The 21154-nt window shown below is 46.4% G+C and overlaps 1 protein-coding gene across 1 annotated transcript; it reads left to right on the forward strand.

The window, feature by feature from the left end:
- Nucleotides 1–12762: 12762 nt before the first annotated feature.
- On the forward strand, nucleotides 12763–15832 carry MOS (MOS proto-oncogene, serine/threonine kinase). The gene has a single exon (XM_066578308.1). The coding sequence runs from the start codon at nucleotides 12814–12816 to the stop codon at nucleotides 13831–13833; it is 1020 nt and encodes a 339-aa protein (XP_066434405.1). The 5' UTR covers nucleotides 12763–12813; the 3' UTR covers nucleotides 13834–15832.
- The last annotated feature ends 5322 nt before the right edge of the window (nucleotides 15833–21154 follow it).

The following is a 21154-nucleotide window of genomic DNA, read 5'->3' on the forward strand; positions in this document are numbered from 1 at the left end:
AAGCTCTACAACATCGAGTGGGGTTTACAGACTAGACCCCAGAGTTTTGTGGATGAAACTGAGGCTCATCTCTCCGACAATGCCCCCCAAAAAATGACATCTGAGGAGTCGCGGAGCTGGAGCTAGACTTCTCCTCTTCCAAACTTTCAGAACTTGTTAAAAACTTAAAGCCAGGCAAAAGCCCGGGACCTGACGGTTTTACCGCCAGGTTCTACAAAATGTTCAGAGAGGAGATCTCACCTCTGGTGTTGAGATCCTTTAACGCGGTGGGCCGCGGTTGCTCAGGTCCTGCAGGTATATATTACTGTCATCCCCAAAGTGGGCAAAGACACCTCGTTCTGCAGCAACTATAGGCCAATTTCTCTCCTTAACCTAGACGTAATTATTAGCCTCGCAAATCCAAAACATAATCCCACGTTTGATTCACAGCGAGCAAGTAGGCTTCGTCCCAGGCAGAGAGGCAAGGGACAACACCATTAAATTCTTGTCATAGATTGCTTGGGCTAGACAATCAAACAGCCCTTTGTGTCTCCTGGCGGTCAACACAGAGAAGGTGTTTGACAGGGTCAGTTGGAATTTCCTCTCTGCCACCTTGGACAAAATAGGTGTTGGACCGCGCATGTGGGATTGGATTTTGGCCCTTTATCATAGTTCCTCTGCTAGGATCAGAGTCAATTGTGCTCCATCAGACCCCTTCCAGATACGGAACGGGACTAGACAGGGATGTCCCCTGTCCCTGTTCCTCTTTGTCCTGACAATGGAGGCCCTTGCCGATACTATTTGACAGAATGAGCATCTGCATCGGGGACACGGAACACAAAATAAGAAAAGAAGATAAACTGGTAAAAAATCCTGCACTCCCATGATGACCGTGAAAAAATAGAGAAACTGTATAGTCTGGTGAACCACATAGATATTTGTAACACTTACTTTGGAGGAGATTCTATGGTGACCATGGAGTCCTCTGACCAGGTTGTCGTTATTAGGAACTCTTTCATTTATTTATCGAAGGAATGGCAACGCTTTTTGGTGCACGCAGGCACCTTTCTCAAGCCCCGGGAGGATTTTTTGACAAATTTAATTTTTTTTCTTGTTTTATACACTGGGGAGGGATCCTCTATATAGAGGTCCCCCAGTATTCATGCAGCTCTCCCCTTTATTAAGTGGATGTGAATAGCATGGGAATAGACCGATTGGACTTTCACAAAAAAAAAAAAGCACAACCCTCAAAAGGTGAGCACGACCCATTGCTCTTAGAGGTGCTTTCCACACACTCTTTTTTTTATCTTTATACGGAACACAAAATGGCGCTTTTCGCGGATGAACTTCTGCTATACCTATCTAACCCACGTATAGGTTTGAGACGTACGAAGGTCTGATCCAGCACCAATCTTTTTTTTTTTTTTCTTTAAATCACTTCTTTATTTGATACATATTTTACAAATTCCCATGCGCACAGGGATTAAAAGACAAGCTGACGCGTTTTGGCTGTTATACAGCCTTATTCACAGCATGGCATCACAGTAGAAATCAAGGTCTTAAATAGTATAGAAGGATATGACATGTTACAATTGTCCAACCCTCCCCCAGGACTACCAATTGTGAGTGCTGACATTAGCCTCAAGACTGAACCACTGAGTGAGTATCAACTGGTTTAGTCTTCAGGCTAATATCAGCACTAATACTGATGACGAGTACTACAGAATCTGGCAGGTCTGGATCTCGTTCCCGTCCTCGGATAGGTTCAAGGACTGGATTGACACCGGCCAGCTCCAAGCCGAGAACTCATTGTGTCCTGCTGCTGCTCTGCATGGGAGTCATTTGAACTGAGGCTCATTTTGGTTTCCCAGCCCCCACCCCCATCACCTTTCTCATTCTTGTCAGGTGTTATTTTCTATCTGTCTTCGTCTTTTCTCTAACAGCTAGGTGAGTTAGATGTATCGCTATTTTATATGCTAGTTCCCACATAGTTGCTCCCCAGAGGTGTTACTTTTTTCTCCTGAGCGGAATACAAGCTAAATACGCTCCAATCGGAAGCAATATTGCTATTTTTTTTCTTTGTCTCATTATGTATACAAGATCATAAGTGGCAACGCCTCATGTCTTTATTAGATTTTGTGTTGTTTATTTGTAATGTCTTTCAAAAAATTTGAAATAAACCTTTTTTGAACCATAATCTCCATGACCTCATTACATGTACCATTGCCATACAAGGGTGACATAGCAGCTCAAGTCTCTGACCCACACATCACGCCCCAACCTGTGAAGTCAACACCTGCTTTAACATCACTACTCAACATGACATAAATTGGTGCCCTATAGGGGACCCATCATACTTGGTCTCTAATAAGCACAAATAACATTTATAAAAATGGACAGTGCCCCCCGGATATATGAAGCAAAATACATTTGCAGAAACAAACCCACCTGGTGTAGTGCGGTTGCTCCTGCATGTGTTGGAAGCATCACAACACCTGACAGTCTGGATGGCCTTTTGTATAAAAACTCAATGGGTGGCAGAGGATCGTTGTCCAATGTGGACAATCCACCGTGGAGAGCACCAGTTGTAGCCGTCTGATCCAAACCAGTGGTCCGGGATAGCAGGTAAAATAGAAAAACAACAAGACAGGCAGACGACACTCGAGGAAAATTCTCCATAGAATAAGCTGATTAGTAGGTGAGAAGACTGAAAGGTAGACTACTTACTTCACCGGGGAGGTGCGTAGGCCCATGAGGTCCCACGTCAACTCCGTGTTCAAAGTAACAGGAACAGACAACAGTTTCAGTGGTGAAAATGCTTGCAGCATGTTTATTGGAGGTTGAACCAGTAAAAACATGATCAAGTAATAAAATAATGACATAAATATAAAATAAAAATAAAATATAAATAAAAATTGGCAAATAAAAAAGTTGTATTCTGCAACACGTTTCTGGGGTTAAAGCTAAGCCATCACCCCTATTTCAAGCAGCAACCATGAATGTCCATGCAACAGGTATATATAGCAGAGGCAGTATGGCCTTCATTGAAACTTGTGTCAGGAGAAAAGACGTGCCAAAGTAGACAGAAGTGAAGCTCACAGTGTGTGTGTGACCGGAGGTTGGCATTCCCTTCCAGCGAGTGGAAATCTCGCTGCTGTGACCCGAAAGCCCGGATGTGGCAAATGGATTATGGAAATAGCGTGAGTATATTCATGCAAGATTTTGTTTTTCAGATTGCACAGTCTTGAACACCACGTGGGTCAAGAAAACACATTGTACGGTAGAAACATACAGCTTATGGTATACTGAATACATATGGATAGGTCAATACCATGACTTAGGAATAATAAAAGTATGGGTGCTCTCACACATGCGTTTACAAAATTGCGGCATTTTTCCGTGATTTCACGTGGTGTTTTTTGAACGCATTACACTGCGTTTGAAAGCGTTTTTTAATGCACCCTATCATTGGGTGATGAGGTGCATTAAAAAGTTTTTAATCGTGCGAAAATAGAGTAGACAGCGCTCGAAAATTGCGGCGTTAGAAACGAGTGCAGGTCTGCGAAGCCCCATTGAAATGAATTGAGGCATTGATAGCGATTAGCGCAATGTTTAAAACGCTGCGCTAATCGCAGTAAAAAGCGGGCTGTGTGAGAGAGGCCTAAAAGATTAAAAAAGAACAAAAATATATAAAATCATTTATATGTGAGAACACAGGAGTGATGGTCATAGGGATGGCTGTAAGGTGCTTAAAGGGGTTGGGTAGTTTCAAATTAAAACTTTTTACCAGCTGGACAAAGCTTAAAATAAAAAAATAAAGCATACTCACCTGGCTTTGCCCTCCAGGGTACTGCTAACCGATTCCACTACCCCATTCCTGTCCTCCTCTGTCGGAAGTCAGGTGACCGCTGCAGCCAATCGGAGTCTACGGCGTCACCTTTCCGAAAACCTGGCATTATGGCGCCCAGGATGAGAGAGCTGATGCCAGGAGCTTGGATGGTGATGGATTGGCCTCTTCCACCACTCTTCCATAAGAAAATATTACTGGGATATATGTTCATTGCACCACAGAAAGTTATCTTGTGGAAGTAGAACTCTCACCAGAACAACTGAAATGTCATCTACATAAAAGGCGCAATAACTTTCTTAATGCATTGCATTATTCATCCTGTTCTAATCTGTAGTTACAGCCTGTATTACAGCACAGAGCTGAATTCACTGCATCAAATACTATGAGACTTCAGCTTGTAAACCGGCAGAATTGTAAATCCATCTCTGGGTTATAATACAGGGTGTAACTCAGTATTAATCTATTTGCAGTTACTTTACTATTTATATACATTGCTACAGTTGGGTGTAGCCAGCAGGATTAGTGCTTGCACAGGTTATTCATTAGAGAGAAGCAATTTTAACCAATATTTAACTTTTATTTGATTATGAAAAAATAGGCTCTGCACCCTAGATAACTATCAGTTAGGGAGTCCTTCAGGCTATGCTGTAAATGTGCTGGGAACATTAACCCTCTACCTGTACCAATGTATATTAGACAGGATGTGGGTGCCGTAACCAAGAAGCAGGACTATGTAACTCAGTGATGTGCTCCTTCAGCTCCCATCTGCATTTTCAGCTCTACTTGGAAAGTTGTGATAGACTATAAAACTCTGGCCAGGTTGCTGAGTTCACAATAGCCCATGCTGTTACATGCTTGCACTAAATGAAAGATAACCAGCTTTCATTGGTGAGCACTATAATTCTCTCTGTGCATTGGATTTTATGGACCATGTTCACTTTAGCACCCCGAACCGAGATTCTGTATGCGCCTACCAGTTTCCGAGTGGTAATGCTAGCCTATGTTTTCTTTTGTAGAAAACTATCTAGCCCATACACCACTATGCCTGCCTCCCCCAAAGACTGATGGAAAATCCACATAGGAGTCAAAGAGGCTGGGTAATCAGCATGTTGTCACACTTTACAGACTTCCTGTTCCTCAGGCTAGGTAGATGTACTGGGTTTAAATTATGGTTCTAACCAGTAAAGAATGTAAACCTGGCAGAACCATTATAAGTCAATAGTTAGAAAATGGATCTTAATTAGAGATGAGTGAGCATACTCGCTAAGGGCAATTACTCGAACGAGCATTGCCCTTAGCGAGTACCTGCCTGCTCGGAAGAAAAGGTTCGGCTGCTGGCGGCCGGCGGGGAGCGGTGGGGAGGAACGGAGGGGAGATCTCTCTCTCCCTCTCTCCCCCCCACTCCCCCCTGCTCACCACCGCAACTCACCTCTCACCCGCGCCGGCAGCCGAACCTTTTCTTCCGAGCGGGCAGGTACTCGCTAAGGACAATGCTCACTCGAGCAATTGTCCTTAAGCGAGTATGCTCGCTCATCTCTAATCTTAATGCATGTATCACTCTGGCTTATGAGTTTGAAGGGTGGTCCCACTCAACGACTGACAGCTATTACTGTATGAACTTTGCATTTATGAACAGTCAAATATTGAAAGGATTTGTACCAAAATTACCTTTTATCATCTATCCATAGGATGGATGACAAAAGTCTGATCAATGGAGGTTTCACTGCTGAGCCCCCTACTGATCCCAAGATCAGAGGTCGTGTGTTCCCCTCTTTTCCTCACTGCGGCCTTAGTGCACCTCTGCAGTGAGGATATTGAATGGAGCGATGGACGTGCATGCGTGTTGCCACTCCATTCATTTTCAGTGGAATTGCTGGAGATACCTGAGTACAAGTGCTTGGTTATTTCTGTTAACCCCGTCAAAAGTAATAGAGCGACCATCTCTCTATTCAATCTGATGTCACCGTGTGTGGGAGACGCATGAGAAGTGAGGGACACAGGTTCCTCGTTCATGGGATCGGTGGGGTCTCAGAGGCAAGATTCCCACGAATCAGACTTTTAACTATGGGTAGGTTAGGTAATAAAAGGTAATTCTAGTAAACTCCTTCAAACTGCATCCCTAGCTTACAAACCCAGAATTATCATGGAATGAGACCTTCCCTCTCCATGACATACTATGCTCTGTCAAAAAAAAATCAAGCACCTATTAAGAGTTCTTGTTTTACTGCAAAACTCGGCATGCAGTTACATCTCAGGCAAATATGCGAATTATTAGAGTTGTGGTGTAATTAAATGAATGGACTTGCCACTTGAAGCCCTATAAAAAGGCTCTCAAAGGCTACTTTTGTGTAGTGAACCTCTTTTTCCACTTGTGTAGAGCTTGTTGACCACTAGACATGCTTGTACGACTCAATCAAAGAGATTCTGCTCAGTTAACAGAATTTGAGAGGGGGCACATTAATGGAATGTGAGAAACTGGATGGTCATATAGACAAATTGCCCACTACTTGGGCTGTTCTGACCAGGATGTTAGGAGGTGTTGGGACCAGTAAATGCGTGAGGGCTTGAACACAAGGTGACCAGGTTCAGAACGTCCTTAACAGACCACCAGTAGAGAGGATCGGCTGATCATCCGACAAGCACAAGCAGCACCAACTGTTTTGTTATCCACCCCCTAGACAGGTTGCACCATCATTACAGGCACATGTCTATCGGAACCATTTCTATGCGCTTGGCTCAGTTTTTTTTTTATGGAGAATCCATCTTTAATTTCCCATAGAAGATTTATAGATGATGTCCTTATTATATGGGACACCCCAGAGACTATGGTCCAAGAATATATCCATGATATGTATGAATATATACAGATAGTCCCCGACTTGCGAACATTCGACTTACGAATTTTGCTAGATACGAACTATCTGTACTACACAGTACGATGTAATGCCATGGCATTACATCATACTGTGCAGGGACCGGGCAGGCTTCTATCAAGCCTGATAGAAGCCTGTCCGGTCAGATCGCGGTTGCTAGGCAGCCGGGGGCCTTCTGAAAGGCCCTAGGGCTGTCTATGCAGAGCGCCTATCAAGCCGTGCGCTTGATGGGCACTCTGCATAGACAGCCCTGGGGCCTTTCAGGAGGTCCCCGGCTGCCTAGCAACCGCACAGCGTCCCGCGATCTCATCGTGGGACGCTGTACGGGCCCCCTGAACGTCGGGTGCAGGCTGTTTCTTACAGCGGGCACCCGGCGGCAGCAGTTCCGACGAGCCGCGCCGCTCGGCGGAACTGTTAACACTCTAAATACCGCTGTCAGAGCGGTATTTAAAGTGTTAACAGTTCCGACAAGCAGCGCGGCTCGTCAGAACTGCTGCCGCCGGGTGCCCGCTGTAAGAAACAGCCGGCACCCGACGTTGTATGGAGTGGGATCCACCCGCTCCATACCATTTGTTCGACTTGCGAACAAAACGGACTTGCGAACGGGCTCCCGGAACGGAACCTGTTCGCAAGTCGGGGACCACCTGTACATCATATGATGTCTTTATTTTGCAAATTAGTAAATTTTGTATCACTATAATCGTATCGCCCGACAGAATGGAGTTCATGAGTCATCTATTCCACATAGCCCTAAAACAAAAACAAAACAACATAAAGCAAAAGAAATGTGGAATTGCTATTTCCCACCTCCTCCTCCCCCCCCACCAAAAAAATTAAAAATCTAAAAGGTTTTCAATACATCACTTATACCCCAAAATGATGCTTTCACAATAAACAAGCCCTCAAAAGGCTATGCTGACAAAAATAAAGTTATGGCTCTCGGTTCATTTCACTGTGAAGTGTGCCTGCAATATCATGCAGGGCCACTACACAATATACAGTACTATCTGCTTCCTGCTCTGTATACCATGACAGTGGTTTGAGGAACAGCTAATCGTCAGGATCCCAGGTGGCTCTCTCCCAAGATAACATGATACCATTCACTTCTATGGGTGTTACAGAAACAGTACAGCTAAAGGAGGTTGGCTCTTTCCATAATCCTGGCCAAAGTCACTCTGTACCCCTACCCTAATGCTAACATGCAAATAAAAGTGCCATATTGTACCCAGATTATAGCACTATAAAGTGATTAACATATAGAACCAATTTAACAGAGCTGCATAGCCCCTTAAAGGGGTTTTATGAGTTTTTTTCTATAGTTTTGGACCCCTCATGTTCAAGATTATATAAAAGAAATATAATCACCGTGGCACTGCGGCATCTGACAGGTGACATCATCTGGCCAGAAGGCCTGCTGACATCACGTAGACCTGTCACATAGGCTTCTAATTTATAGGCCCTGAGGCAGGTTTATTGGACCTCACTGATGACATTCCTGTCCTGCTTCCCATTGGCTGCAGCAGACACATGAATAAACAACCCCCGTGACTGCTGCCGCTGATGTAAACAGAAGACTAGAACAGCAGCAAGTGGCAGCGGGGAAGCAGCATGGCAGTGGGAGGTGAGTATGTATGTTTCTTTTCTATCTTGGATCAGCCTCCCACTGTCACCACTGATTTTTGTTGGGAGAACCCCTTTAATTGGGCTCCGTTCCCCCCACTGCTGAGACAGACATTAAGAACATACATAAAGTGAATATGTTTACATTTTATCTGCGTTCTATTTAACCCTTTGGAGTTGCTGCCACTTTTGGAATTGTGGTCAATCTTTCAATTCTGAGATGTGTTTCCTTATCTAGTAATAACTTTGGATTGCTTTTACTTATCCAAGTCATTCGGAAATTGCTTTTTCATGACACATTGTACATTATGCTAGTGCTAAATTTTGGTTGACATGTTTCATGTTTATTTCTAAAAGAAAGTCCCAAAATTACAGAATGTTTAGTAAAATTATCATTATCCAGGACTTGAAATTTTCTGCTGGAAAGATAGGTAGTCACAACACAGAAAAAACACAAAACTTACCATTTGTCTACTTTAGGGCTTATTTAGACGACCGTATATCAGCCGGGTATTAACGCTGGCTGATATACAGCGTCCCTCTCTGCAGGGGGAGGAGGCTGGAAGAGCCGGGAGCAGTGCTCTGAGCTCCCGCCCCCTCTCCGCCTCTCGGCACTATTTGCAATGAGAGGAGGCGGGACAGGGGTGGAGCTAAGTCACAGAACTTAGCTCTGACCCTGCTCATTGCAAATTGTGCCAAGGGGCGGAGAGGAGGCGGAGAGGGGGTGGGAGCTCAGAGCACTGCTCCCTGCAGAGAGGGATGCCGTATATCAGCCGGCGTGAATACCCGACCGATATACGTTCGTCCGAATAAGCCCTTATGTTGGAATTTTTAAATAATAATTGATTTTTTTCAGAACAACAGAAGGGTTATAAGTTTAGCAGCAATTTTGAAGGAAATTTCTAAAATCGATTTTTAGAAGGACTAATTCAGTTTGGAAGTGGCTTAAACCCCTTCCCGCCAAAGGTACTTAACCCCTTAACGACCAGGCCATAGTGTTTTTACGTCCTGCAGCTGCAGGACGTGTATGGAGGGAGGTAGTGCCGCTATCTCCCTCTATACAGCGCGGGCGTCAGCTGTTTATTACAGCTGACACCCGTGGGCAATAGCCGCGCTCGGCCGTTCGGCCAATCGCGGCTATTAACCCTTTAAATGCCGCTGTCAATTCTGACAGCGGCATTTAAATCCTCCGAACGCTGTTTGGGGGTCCCGCACGGCCCCCCCGCGGTGAGATCGGGGGATCCGTGCAGGTGTCATGGCAGCCGGGGGCCTAATGAATGGCCCCAGGGCTCCCTTAGCAGACTGCCTATCAAGCCATCCACACAGGGTGGCTTGAAAGACTGCCTGTAAAAAAGCAGTATGACGTAATGCTATAGCATTACGTCATACTGCAGGAGCGATCAAAGCATCGCATGTTAAAGTCCCCCAGGGGGACTTCAAAGTAAAGTAAGAAAAAAGATCAATAAAGTTTTTCAAATTGTAAAAAAAAAAAAAAGTTATAAAAGTTTAAATCACCCCCCTTTTGCCATATCTATTATTAAAAAATCTAAATCATAAAATAAAAATATGTATTTGGTATCGCCGCGTCCGTAAAAGTCCGATCTATCAAAGTAGTGCATTATTTTTTCTGCACGGTGAACGTCGTCCGAAAAAAAAAATAAAGAACGCCAGAAATGCAATTTTTTAGTTACCCTGTCTCCCAGAAAAAACGCAATAAAAAGCGATCAAAAAGTCTAATGTATTCCAAATTGATACTAACGGAAACTACAGGACATCCCGCAAAAAATGAGCCCTCGCTCAACTACGTCGACGGACAAATGAAAAAGTTATTGTGCGCACAAGATGACCGCAGAAAATAATTGAAAAAAATTTAATATCTTAAAAAAAAAATGCAAGTACTACAGCAAAAACAATACTATATAAGTTTGGTGTCGTAGTAGTCGTACTGACCCATAGAATAAAAATATCAGGTCGTTTTTGTTGCAGTTTGTGCGTCGTAGAAACACAGGATGGTGGAATGTCGGGTTTTTTTCCTATTTCTCTCCGCTAAGAATTTTTTAAAGTTTTTCAGTACATTATATGGTACTTTAAATAGCACCATTGAAAAATACAACTCATCCCGCAAAAAACAAGCCCTCATACAGCGACGTCGATGGATAAATAAAGGAGCTACGATTTTTTAAAAGGGAGTAGGAAAAAACAAAAATGGAAAAAAGCAAAAAGCCCGGTCACTAAGGGGTTAAGGCAATATGACATAACCTTAGATTATGTGGATCTTGCGGGATCCAAAGAGATCCTGCAGCATCTGGCAGTTAGAGCCGGCTATTACTGATATCCGGGCCTCCCACTGCAACATCAGGGGTGCATTGAGACAGCGCCCCCCGCTGTTAACCCCTTGCTCGCCGCAATCAATGTAGATCACAGCATGCAAAGGGTTCACAGAGGGAAGCCGTTCCCTCTGTGATGTCATCGGACACAGGTGATGTAATTGCAATGGGTTATCATGGCAACAGGACGCCAGTATATATGATCGCTATAACCAGCGATAAGGCAATGCAAGACATAGGTCCTGCAATGCCTTACCATAGCGATCATAGGTGTTATGGTGCAAGTCCCCTATAGGGACATAAATTGTGTAAAAAGCTACAGAAATAGTGTAAAAAAAGAAAACATTTTTTTTAAAAACAATAAATAAAACCCCTTTTTTTGCTTATTTTCTCATATTTGTATGGAAAATAAAAAAAATAAAAAAATTAAGGAAAACCCCACATATGTGGTATCGTTGCATCCGTAATGACCTGTACTATATTTTGAGCACACTGCTTATCCTGCTCAGCACAAAAAGCTCAAAAACTGGGGCAAAATGCTTATTTTATTCATTTACCTCCTAAAAAAGCGCACTAAAAAAGATCGAACCAGCTATTTGTACCTCAAAATGGTACAAATAAAAACTACAGGTTGTGTGGCAAAAAAAAGCCCTGACAGAGCTCCATCCATGGGGAAATAAATATCACCTCCATACAGTGATGAATATCACCTCCATACTATACAGGGGTTGTGATATCAGACAGAGCCCAGCACCAACAGCACCAGATGATCTTAAATGAAGCAATGGCGGCCAGTCAGACACATTACCCTGGAATTTATTGGGGAAAAAAAGAAGAAATAAATATATATATATATACACGATGACCACAATGGCTCGATGCTGCCAAAGCTGATTCCGGCATTGATATCAGACAACCGAAAGAAGCGGTGCAAAACCGAAGAACATGGAAGGAGCCTTTAGGGTCACCGATGGTCGTGAACGACTAAGGCTGCCTGTCCACGGGCGAGTTTGAATTACGTTCTCCGCAGCGATAATCCGGCCGCGGGGAGCACAGTTCAAGCTCTCTATAGCGTTGCTATGGAGATCGCAGCCCCCCTGTCCATGAGCGGAGAATCAATTCTCCGCGGTCAGCCATCTATTAGATAAGGCTGACAGCGGAGATCCGTCTGCTCTTCGGCGGTGGAGATCTGACGCAAAATACCGCAACGCCCGTGGACAGGGGGCCTAACAACAACACATTCACACACTTTATCCCACCCATCCACATCCCCCGCTGTAACCCCTTCACTGCCGTACAGCTGACATGGGCTCCTCACACAGCAGTGAAGACCAGCTGGAGTCGGAGGGCCCTTCCACGAGGGACGGAATATTTTGCAACATTGTTGCAGAATATTTCGCACCAAGATTAACGCTGCTGAAGTGTGGATTTTGGTACGGAATTGTAAATAGCGTTAATTCTGCATTAAAATGTGCGGTCAGCAGTGCAGACCGGTGCAGGACTCCAGGACGGCGTATTTTACAACGCTGTTGCGGTATATTTCGTCCTGTGTCTCGCAACCTGGCATAAGTGAAAACATCGCAAATGTGAAGGAAACCACTAAAAGTCATTGGTGTCATCATTTTGTGTGTTTTATCTCCCCTGTGAAGCCATCCTAAGGGCTTATCCAGACGACCATCTAGGGGGCGCTGTCACCGGCCTCGGCCCACACCCCAGGTTACTAGTTCTCATCACCCAACAGGCCATGTTTTCAGGATTCCCACTGCATTGTCAGCCCCTCTTGGGGTGCAGAAACAAGGTCATGGATGTACTCATTCTGTGTGGTCCAGTTACCAAGGCAACAGCGCCATAGCCGAGAAGCCTCGTGCACGGGCCTCCCATGCTGGGCGGTTGCTGTGGTAACCCCCGTGTGGCACAGTGCACTACGTGTCTTCCCATACCCCCAGCCTCCATGCTTCCCCCCGTCTCCAGCTGGGAGCCATGTGCTGACAGCCGGACCCGCCCCCTCCATGTAACGGACAGCATGACCGGCCAATGAACGGCCTGTCCCCGCCTCCAGGCCATATAGGGCGAGCATCACGTTGCCGCAGCGCACACGTGCGAGCCCCTCCCCCTGCCAGCAGTAGCGCAGCTCGCTGTGCGTTGGATACACCCCGAGCTTAGCATGCCTTCCCCTATCCCCGTGGAGCGCTTCCTGCCCCGGGACCTGTCACCGTCCATAGACCTGCGTCCCTGCAGCAGTCCCTTGGAGCTGAGCCGCAGTAAGCCCGGCGCCTTTCTGTCTCGGCGCCCCGCAGCTGCTCCTCGGCTGCCCCCTCGCCTCGCCTGGTGCAGCATTGACTGGGAGCAGGTGCGGGTGCTGGAGCCGCTGGGCTCCGGGGGCTTCGGCTCCGTCTACCGGGCCACTTACCGCGGCCAGACGGTGGCTCTGAAGAAGGTGAAGCGCTGCAGTAAGAACCGCCTGGCCTCCCGGCAGAGCTTCTGGGGCGAGCTGAACGCCGCTTGTCTGCGCCACCCGCATGTGGTGCGCGTCCTGGCCGCCAGCGCCTGCTGCCCGGGGGATCCCGGCAGCCCCGGGACCATCATCATGGAGTACGCGGGGAACAGCACCCTGCACCAGCGCATCTACGGCCGCGGCCCGCCGCTGGAGAAGGACTGCTGCGTGCGCTACGCCCGGCACGTCGCGGACGGCTTGTGCTTCCTGCACCGGGGCGGCGTGGTGCACCTGGACCTGAAGCCGGCCAATGTGCTGCTCGCCCCGGGAGACCTCTGCAAGATCGGGGACTTCGGCTGCTCGCAGCGCCTGCGGGATGCGGAGGACGGGGAGAACCCATGCTGTACCCAGCTCCGCCACCTGGGGGGCACCTACACCCACCGGGCCCCGGAGCTGCTCCGTGGGCAGCCGGTCACAGCCAAGGCGGACATCTACTCGTACGCGGTGACCGTGTGGCAGATGGTGACCCGGGAGCTGCCGTACACCGGGGACCGGCAGTGTGTGCTGTACGCCGTGGTGGCCTATGACCTGCGGCCGGAGGTCGGACAGCTGTTCCACGGCACGGAGGCCGGCAGGGCACTCGGGGACATCGTGCAGAACTGCTGGCTGCCCCGGCCGGAGGACAGACCGAGTGCCGAGCAGCTGCTGCAGAGACTGGGGTCTGACCCGGCACAGGGGACGGGCTCCTAGAGGGGGTCTGCAGGGGGGTCAGACCAGTCGGCCCCTCACCTACCGGGCTGATGTGACTGCTGGGGGGTCAGACCGGTCAGCCCCTCACCTACCGGGCTGATGTGACTGCTGGGGGGTCGGACCAGTCAGCCCCTCACTTACAGGGCTGATGTGACTGCTGGGGGGTCGGACCAGTCAGCCCCTCACTTACAGGGCTGATGTGACTGCTGGGGGGTCGGACCAGTCAGCCCCTCACTTACAGGGCTGATGTGACTGCTGGGGGGTCGGACCAGTCAGCCCCTCACTTACAGGGCTGATGTGACTGCTGGGGGGTCGGACCAGTCAGCCCCTCACTTACAGGGCTGATGTGACTGCTGGGGGGTCGGACCAGTCAGCCCCTCACTTACAGGGCTGATGTGACTGCTGGGGGGTCGGACCAGTCAGCCCCTCACTTACAGGGCTGATGTGACTGCTGGGGGGTCGGACCAGTCAGCCCCTCACTTACAGGGCTGATGTGACTGCTGGGGGGTCGGACCAGTCAGCCCCTCACCTACCGGGCTGATGTGACTGCTGGGGGGTCGGTGCTGGACGGTTATGGTGGCACCACAACACTTGGTTATTTATATATTTATGTTCTGTGTTTTGTGTCTCCTCCGACTTGACGAGATGCTTTGTGTGATTTGTCAATAAATGTGACGTGGTTATTAACAGTGGGCACCGGGACGGCATGTGCCAGGGGGTGGTGGTGGTGAACGCACAACGGTGGCTTGAGCTGTGACTGTCCTAATAGCTGGTCTTCATGGGCGATAGTGCAACTCGGCTGCGTGTTTAAGCAACTGACAACCACTTGTGCCCGTGTACAACCACTTGTGCCCGTGTACTTCGCCCGCTCTGGTGTATGCACACGTACAAAACAATCGCATTGACTGTATAAATATGCAGTGACTATGCCCGGCGCCTGGGCATCTTGCGCAGCCTATTGACTTTGATGAGCTTCTATGGGGCGTGATATGCACCAAGATGGGATATGCCGTGTATTCATGCAATCTCTCATTGCCCAAAAAGTGCTCATGTGAACGAGCCCTGAGTGTTAAAGGGAACCTGTCACTTCCTAGAAGCACCGTAAACTAAGTTTATGGTCCTCATAGGACGGGGAACAAGTCTAGGGAGGTACTTTTTATACTTCACCCCTTCCCACGCTGTTATCAGTGGAAGTCAGCACTTGGTCAGTCTGACTCTCCTGCAGGCTGTGCATGCACTCCCACTGTCTGCTATGGGGATGCATGCGCAGCCTGTAGGAGAGTCCGACTGACCAAGTGCCGACTGTCACAATGATGGGGCAGTAATAGGGAACCAAATAAGTATACAACGAACATCCCCTACACTCATCCCTGTTCTGTAAGCGACATAACTTTATGGTGCTTTCTAGGAGAAGCCAGGCTTCTTTTTAAAAGGGAACTTCTATATACAGAATGGTATTAAACATGTGAAAAACACTACAAATGTGATCAAATCTAAAAAGAACCGCTACTTGCCTGTCAGTGGCTCGGCGATCTTAGCCTGATACTCTGGCGGGTCTCATGGTTTTTGTGACGCTACTCTGTATTGCTCAGGTCTGCTGCAGCGGTCACATGCCATGCTGGCACCCAGTGCTGGTGCCAGTCGTGTCACTGCAGCAGCTGGTAACTTGTGCACAGTGGGGCTTATTTACTAATACTGTCTGAAAGCTAGGGCCCTTCTATATGAGATGACTGTCAGGCACAGAAGATCCCAACGGTTGTCCCTCCTGTGCATCTATGCAGGAGTGCTCATCACTCGGTGAACAGAGGCGGAGTGGCCTCCATTCGTAGTAAACGGGCAGTCATTCGTAGATGGACTCTGTTTACACGGGTTGATCACTGTTCGGATTTTATACCAACAATAAGCCAATGTAGTTCAGTCTCTGCCGGCATTTACACCGAACGACTGCCGCTCAGATTCTTGCTGGATCACGAGAATTTGAACGATTGTCATCCGGTGTAAAAAGCCCGGATTGTCATCCGGCCCTTATTGCAGACCAAGACTAGGTGGGCTTAAAATGCGCCAGTTTATCACAGTAGCTCTGATGAATGATAAACCGGTGGCATTTTAAGACTTTCTAGTTTAGACCACTCTTCTAATGGACTGCTAGACTGAATTACACAGGTCTGTCTGTATACATTTGAACATATCACACCCATTACCACATCTTAAGACTGTCTCCGTCTTAATTTAAGCTGTTTGTTGAGGTAAAGAATTGGGAGGATTGATGGCCTCTTCCTGCTGTAGCCGCTGTAGTGTCTTTGTAGAGTTGGAGTGAAGTTTAAATTGTTTGTCCTTTAGTTGTGACTTGATGGCTACACTTTTATAGAAATTAGCCTATGGGGTATCTGCACTTGTGTATGTATGAGATGTTTTAGAGCTCTCCATGAAACTTGTACAACCTCACCCATTTCAGAATGCTGTCAAATGGAACTTGGCCCAGCGGTTTAGTGATTGAACTGCCAGTGATCCAGTGCTAGTTGCTAATGTTCTAACTATACCCTGCTTAAGGGTACGTTTACTCATAGATATTCCACAGCACTTCTGCATCAAAAACTCCTAAAAATTGTCCCCATTGGTGCGGATCCGCAGTAGACTTTACCCCTTCAATTGAAAGGATGAAATCTGCTGCACATCTGCATCAATATTGTGGATTTTGAGGTGTTTTTTGCTGCAGATTTCCCACTGCGGCGCATTCACAGGATTTCTGCTACATGTAAATGTACCCTAAAAGGGCTTTTCGGCACTAAACTATTGATGGTCAATAGAGAAATTCTGAAGCAAGAGGCTCAGCATGTGTAGTAGAGTTTGTACTCTCTCCACACTTATTGTAGCTTGACAGTGCTGGGAAAATGCTGGTCCAGCAGTAGTAGTAGCAAAAAGTTTGAAAAATCTGCACATCATAAAACTGAAAACTTCTTTATCTTTGTCCACAAAAAGCTAGATAAATAAGCAGACAGACCACCTGCTTACGTGTTTCAAACCTGCTGGATCTTACAGCTAGGAGTAAGAACCAGCAGGTTTGAAACATGTAAGCAGGGTTGGTAGGTGGTTTGTCTGCTTATTTTGTCTCTCTATGGACTAGAATCTTTTTTTTTTTTTTTTCTCTCCCCATTGGTGACCCATCTACAACATTGATTATTAATAGTTGATTGGTGTGGGTCTGTCACTCTGGATCTCCTACGATTGAAATGACAGTGGCGCTTGGGTGAGCGTCGCTGTTACTTCAGTCCATACTAGGCACAGCACTGTATAGTGGCTGTGCCTGGTATTGCAGCTCAGTCCCATTCAATGGAATGGAGTTGCTCTCAGGCCACGTGATGTCACTGACCTGAGAAGACAACGCAGGACTCACTAGAGCGTCATGACCTCTTCAATCAGGTGATCAGCGGGAATCCCAAGTGGTTGACCCCCCCCCCCCCCCCCCCCCCCCCCCCACCACCACCACCAATCAACTACTGATATCCTATCTTGAGGATAAGTCATCAATAGTTTAGTCCTGGAAAACCCTTAAAATCAGCAACTTTACTGTGAGGGCTATAAGCCGCTGTGTGCCAGTTACTAATCGTGAACACTGCCCAGATCATTATAGTGGGCCTATTCTGCCATCATTGATGCCCCATTGGTCATGTGAGGTCAGCCAGCTGTGCCAAGCTGGACATCAATCGAGGCTGAGTAGTTAACAGTGAGGGCACTACCTAGTCACCACTGCTTAGATGATGGTTGGTGAGTAGTACCAATTAAAAAAGAAAAAAAAGTCTTGGACTTCTTCATTTGTAGAAATTAAGCTGGTATGATGCAAAGAGAAGAGGGGCAAGTCAAATTCCCTGCAGCTGCTCCTACTGGAGCTGCCAATATGTCCTGGGGTCCTGTATGTTGCTCCTGTAACAGTGTCCAGCACGTTGTAAAGACAGTTGTCCTAATCTATTGACACAATACAGGTCTTATGAAGGTCTGTTTTCTGCTGATGGTACTCAGTAGAGCAGCTGTGTGTAAGCTTAAGCTGTTTCCACATGGTGCTTGTAGCGCTGTTACCGCACTTTTTATGGTGTTTTCGATGTTTGTGTTAATTGCACTCAAATGCTGTCTGAACTGCACACATTTTACCATAAAACACTGCGGTTTTGCAATGTAGTTTTCAACCCTTCGACTGCTACCGGTGATTTCAATGCGCTTCACCTGTAGAAGCCGACTGGATAAAAACTGCCGCAAAACTACCACCTTTCACGGTACAGTGCATGTGGTGTTCAGATAGCGGTTTTGAGTGCAATTAACATGCATATCAAGAACGCTTTTGAAACGTGGTAAAGTGGCATGTACAAGCACCATGTGGAAACGTAGCCTAAAGGGCCTTCAGGACTGATGGGGAGATCGGTTAATTAGCACTTGGAGGGTGCCCATACACACTGCGGTTGATGCACTGTAAAGCGCAGATCACAGCTAATTGCCAGCGACATGTGGAGGTGCTGTTTCATTTGGCAAGTCCAGGTGTTACCCACAGGGATTTACAGCCAATCCACTGCAGCATATATGGCCACCCAAAAGCTTTGCAATTGTGTGAATGTAAAAAAAAATATATAGAAAAACAAAAAACCTTGTCTCGTTGTCTAAGTGTTACTATACCAGCAATTAAAATATTTATTTTAATGTGAGCAAAATAATTGTATTGAAAGTTTGAACACAGCACCTAATGTTTTATAATTTGCTTATTTTTGTGGTGGTCTAAGGTTTATCTTCCATGTGGATTTACAGGAACTAAAATAAAAAAGAATCTACATTTACGACAGTCATGTGTTTTTTTTTTCTTCAATTGTTATTCAAAGTCTTACATTTTTGTACCATGTTAAAGGCACATTCAGCTTGGCACAGTCCCTAACCCCCCCCACTGCACTGGAGAAGGTAGTTGGTACAGGTGAAGAATAACATGCAGACATGTACCCAGCGAATGGAAGCTAAAAGGACACATTTGGCAAACCTTTAGTAATGCATTGGGCATGTATGCCGGAAGCACTACTGTGCATATAAAGTTCATGGTCTTATGCAAGTTTTGTCTGTTTCGGTGAAGTATAGTCATAGGGGGAAATTTACTAAAGATTGGAATTCTTACACCACCTTTTAGCAGCAGGAAGATGAGCCAAATTTATTAGGAGGTTAATGGCTTTTTAAATTTGGTTCACCTTTAGGCTATTGTGAGCACCAGAAAAGAGAACTAGGCAAGCCATGAGCTACTGCGGAGTTCTGCATTGAAGTTATGCTTGTGTCTCTATACATTTTGGTAACTGTCAGGCCATGAGAGACAGTGTCTATTCTATTAAAACCTGCACACTCTTCAAAGGTACCAAGTGCAGCCTAAGGGTGCATTCACACGAACGTATATAGGCTCGGTTTTCAGGCCGAGCCAATATACGTTGTCTCTCTGCAGAGGGGGGAGGATGGAAGAGCCAGGAGCAGGAACTGAGCTCCCGCCTCCTCTCCACCCCTGTGCACTATTTGCAATGTGGAGAGGTGGGATGGGGGTGGGGCTAATTCTCAGACCTTGGCCCTGCCCCCATCCCGCCTCCTCATTGCAAATAGTGCAGAGGGGCGGAGAGGAGGCAGAGGGGGCAGGAGCTCAGTTCCTGCTCCTGGCTCTTCCATCCCCCTGCACACGAGGACAACGTATATCGGCTCGGCGTGAAAACCGAGCCGATATACGTTCGTGTGAATGCACCCTCCAACATACATCAAAATTAGTGACTGACACAAATGGAAAGCCTGTGTCCATGTGCAACCAATGCTCTATTCCATCAAGAACCTTTGGGACACCTCAATCTTATCAGTGGGGGCCTTAGGAGTCAGACTGCCACTGATCTGATATAATGAGATGACTGTGGATGGGGAATAAAGGGGTTCTTCTACAAAATTAGGTTCTTGGTTCATGTGTTACAGATTTCCTGTAAAGTCTACACCAGTGTTTCCCAACCACTAGTCCACACAACCAATAAGCCCCCATCCTTCCCTTCCTTCCAACGGGTCATTATCTGAGGATATGCTATAGAGATGGCAACTGTGGTAATATCGGAGACACTGCCAATAATTACATCACCTATACAATCATATGGAAATCCTGAAGACCAGACCAGACCTAACCTTGTTATGAGGAATGGCGTTTGTAGTGGTACAAAATTGCCTGGCAGCATAAAAGCCTTGTCATGGCAATGTGCGCTGTCTAAAGACCACAGGTAAATTAACTGGCTAATAGTGCAGAAAGGGGATACAAAGAATGGGTCTATCCAGTGTTTAAAAATGTTCATACAAAAAATGACTGCTTATTAACTTCAATACACCAGCGAAATCATTGAGTTTTTTCCCCTCAGGAATGAGAAAGTTTGGGATGAATATGGATTTTTTTTAAGCAAATGGTGTTTATCTGGTGTTCACATAGAAAATCTTATGAAGTTGTGGTTACTTTAGAGATACCCAGGAAAAAAATGTTCACCATTTTGCATGGTTCTTTGCGTTGCTCAGGAAACACCACGTGGAGGCAACCATATGACATTTCCTTTATATAAAATGACATCAGGAAGTGAGAGAATTAGATTCTGTACGTAAAATTTGGACGCTAATTCTTTTGCACTTAGAATTGAATAATCGAGTTGGGACCCATTAGCTTTTCCTATTTATGACATAATCAATGCTCGTGCCAAATTTTAAGTTTCTATTACATCGGGAAGTGAGCGAATTAGATTCTGTATGTAAAATTTGGACGCTAATTCTTTTGGGCCAGAATGGAATAAGTGAGTTGGGACCCATTAGCTTTTCCTATTTTGGACATAATGCTTGTGCCAAACTTCATGTTTCTACAACATCGGGAAGTTGGAGAATTAGGGGCGGGTCAGTCAGTGAGGGCTTTTGTCTATAGATATAGAGTGAGATTAAGCCTTGGTTTCCTTTAAAGGGGTTGTCTGAGTAAATTTTATTTTTGTGTTCAGTGTATAAAAATGATAAACAACCTTATACTCTCCTGCTGGATATTAGCACAGTGTCCTAGTGGAGAGCCAAGGCTACAGCGTTGTATCCTTGGCTCTCCACTAGGACACTGTGCTAATATCCAGCAGTCTGCATATGGGAGGCCACGAGTTGCTGCAGACCATGGTACTCAAGTGTAACACTAAGGATACTGTAATGTGTAGTTCTGAACTTTCATATCAAAGTTTGTAGGTGGTGGTTTAATCCACTTTTTCTTTGCATCCCTTTTGGTGCGTCACCCGTTTGTGATTAGCTTTCTATAAAGCCTCGTTCA

Source organism: Eleutherodactylus coqui, chromosome 9 (genome assembly GCF_035609145.1).
Source record: "Eleutherodactylus coqui strain aEleCoq1 chromosome 9, aEleCoq1.hap1, whole genome shotgun sequence".
Lineage (NCBI taxonomy): Eukaryota > Metazoa > Chordata > Amphibia > Anura > Eleutherodactylidae > Eleutherodactylus > Eleutherodactylus coqui.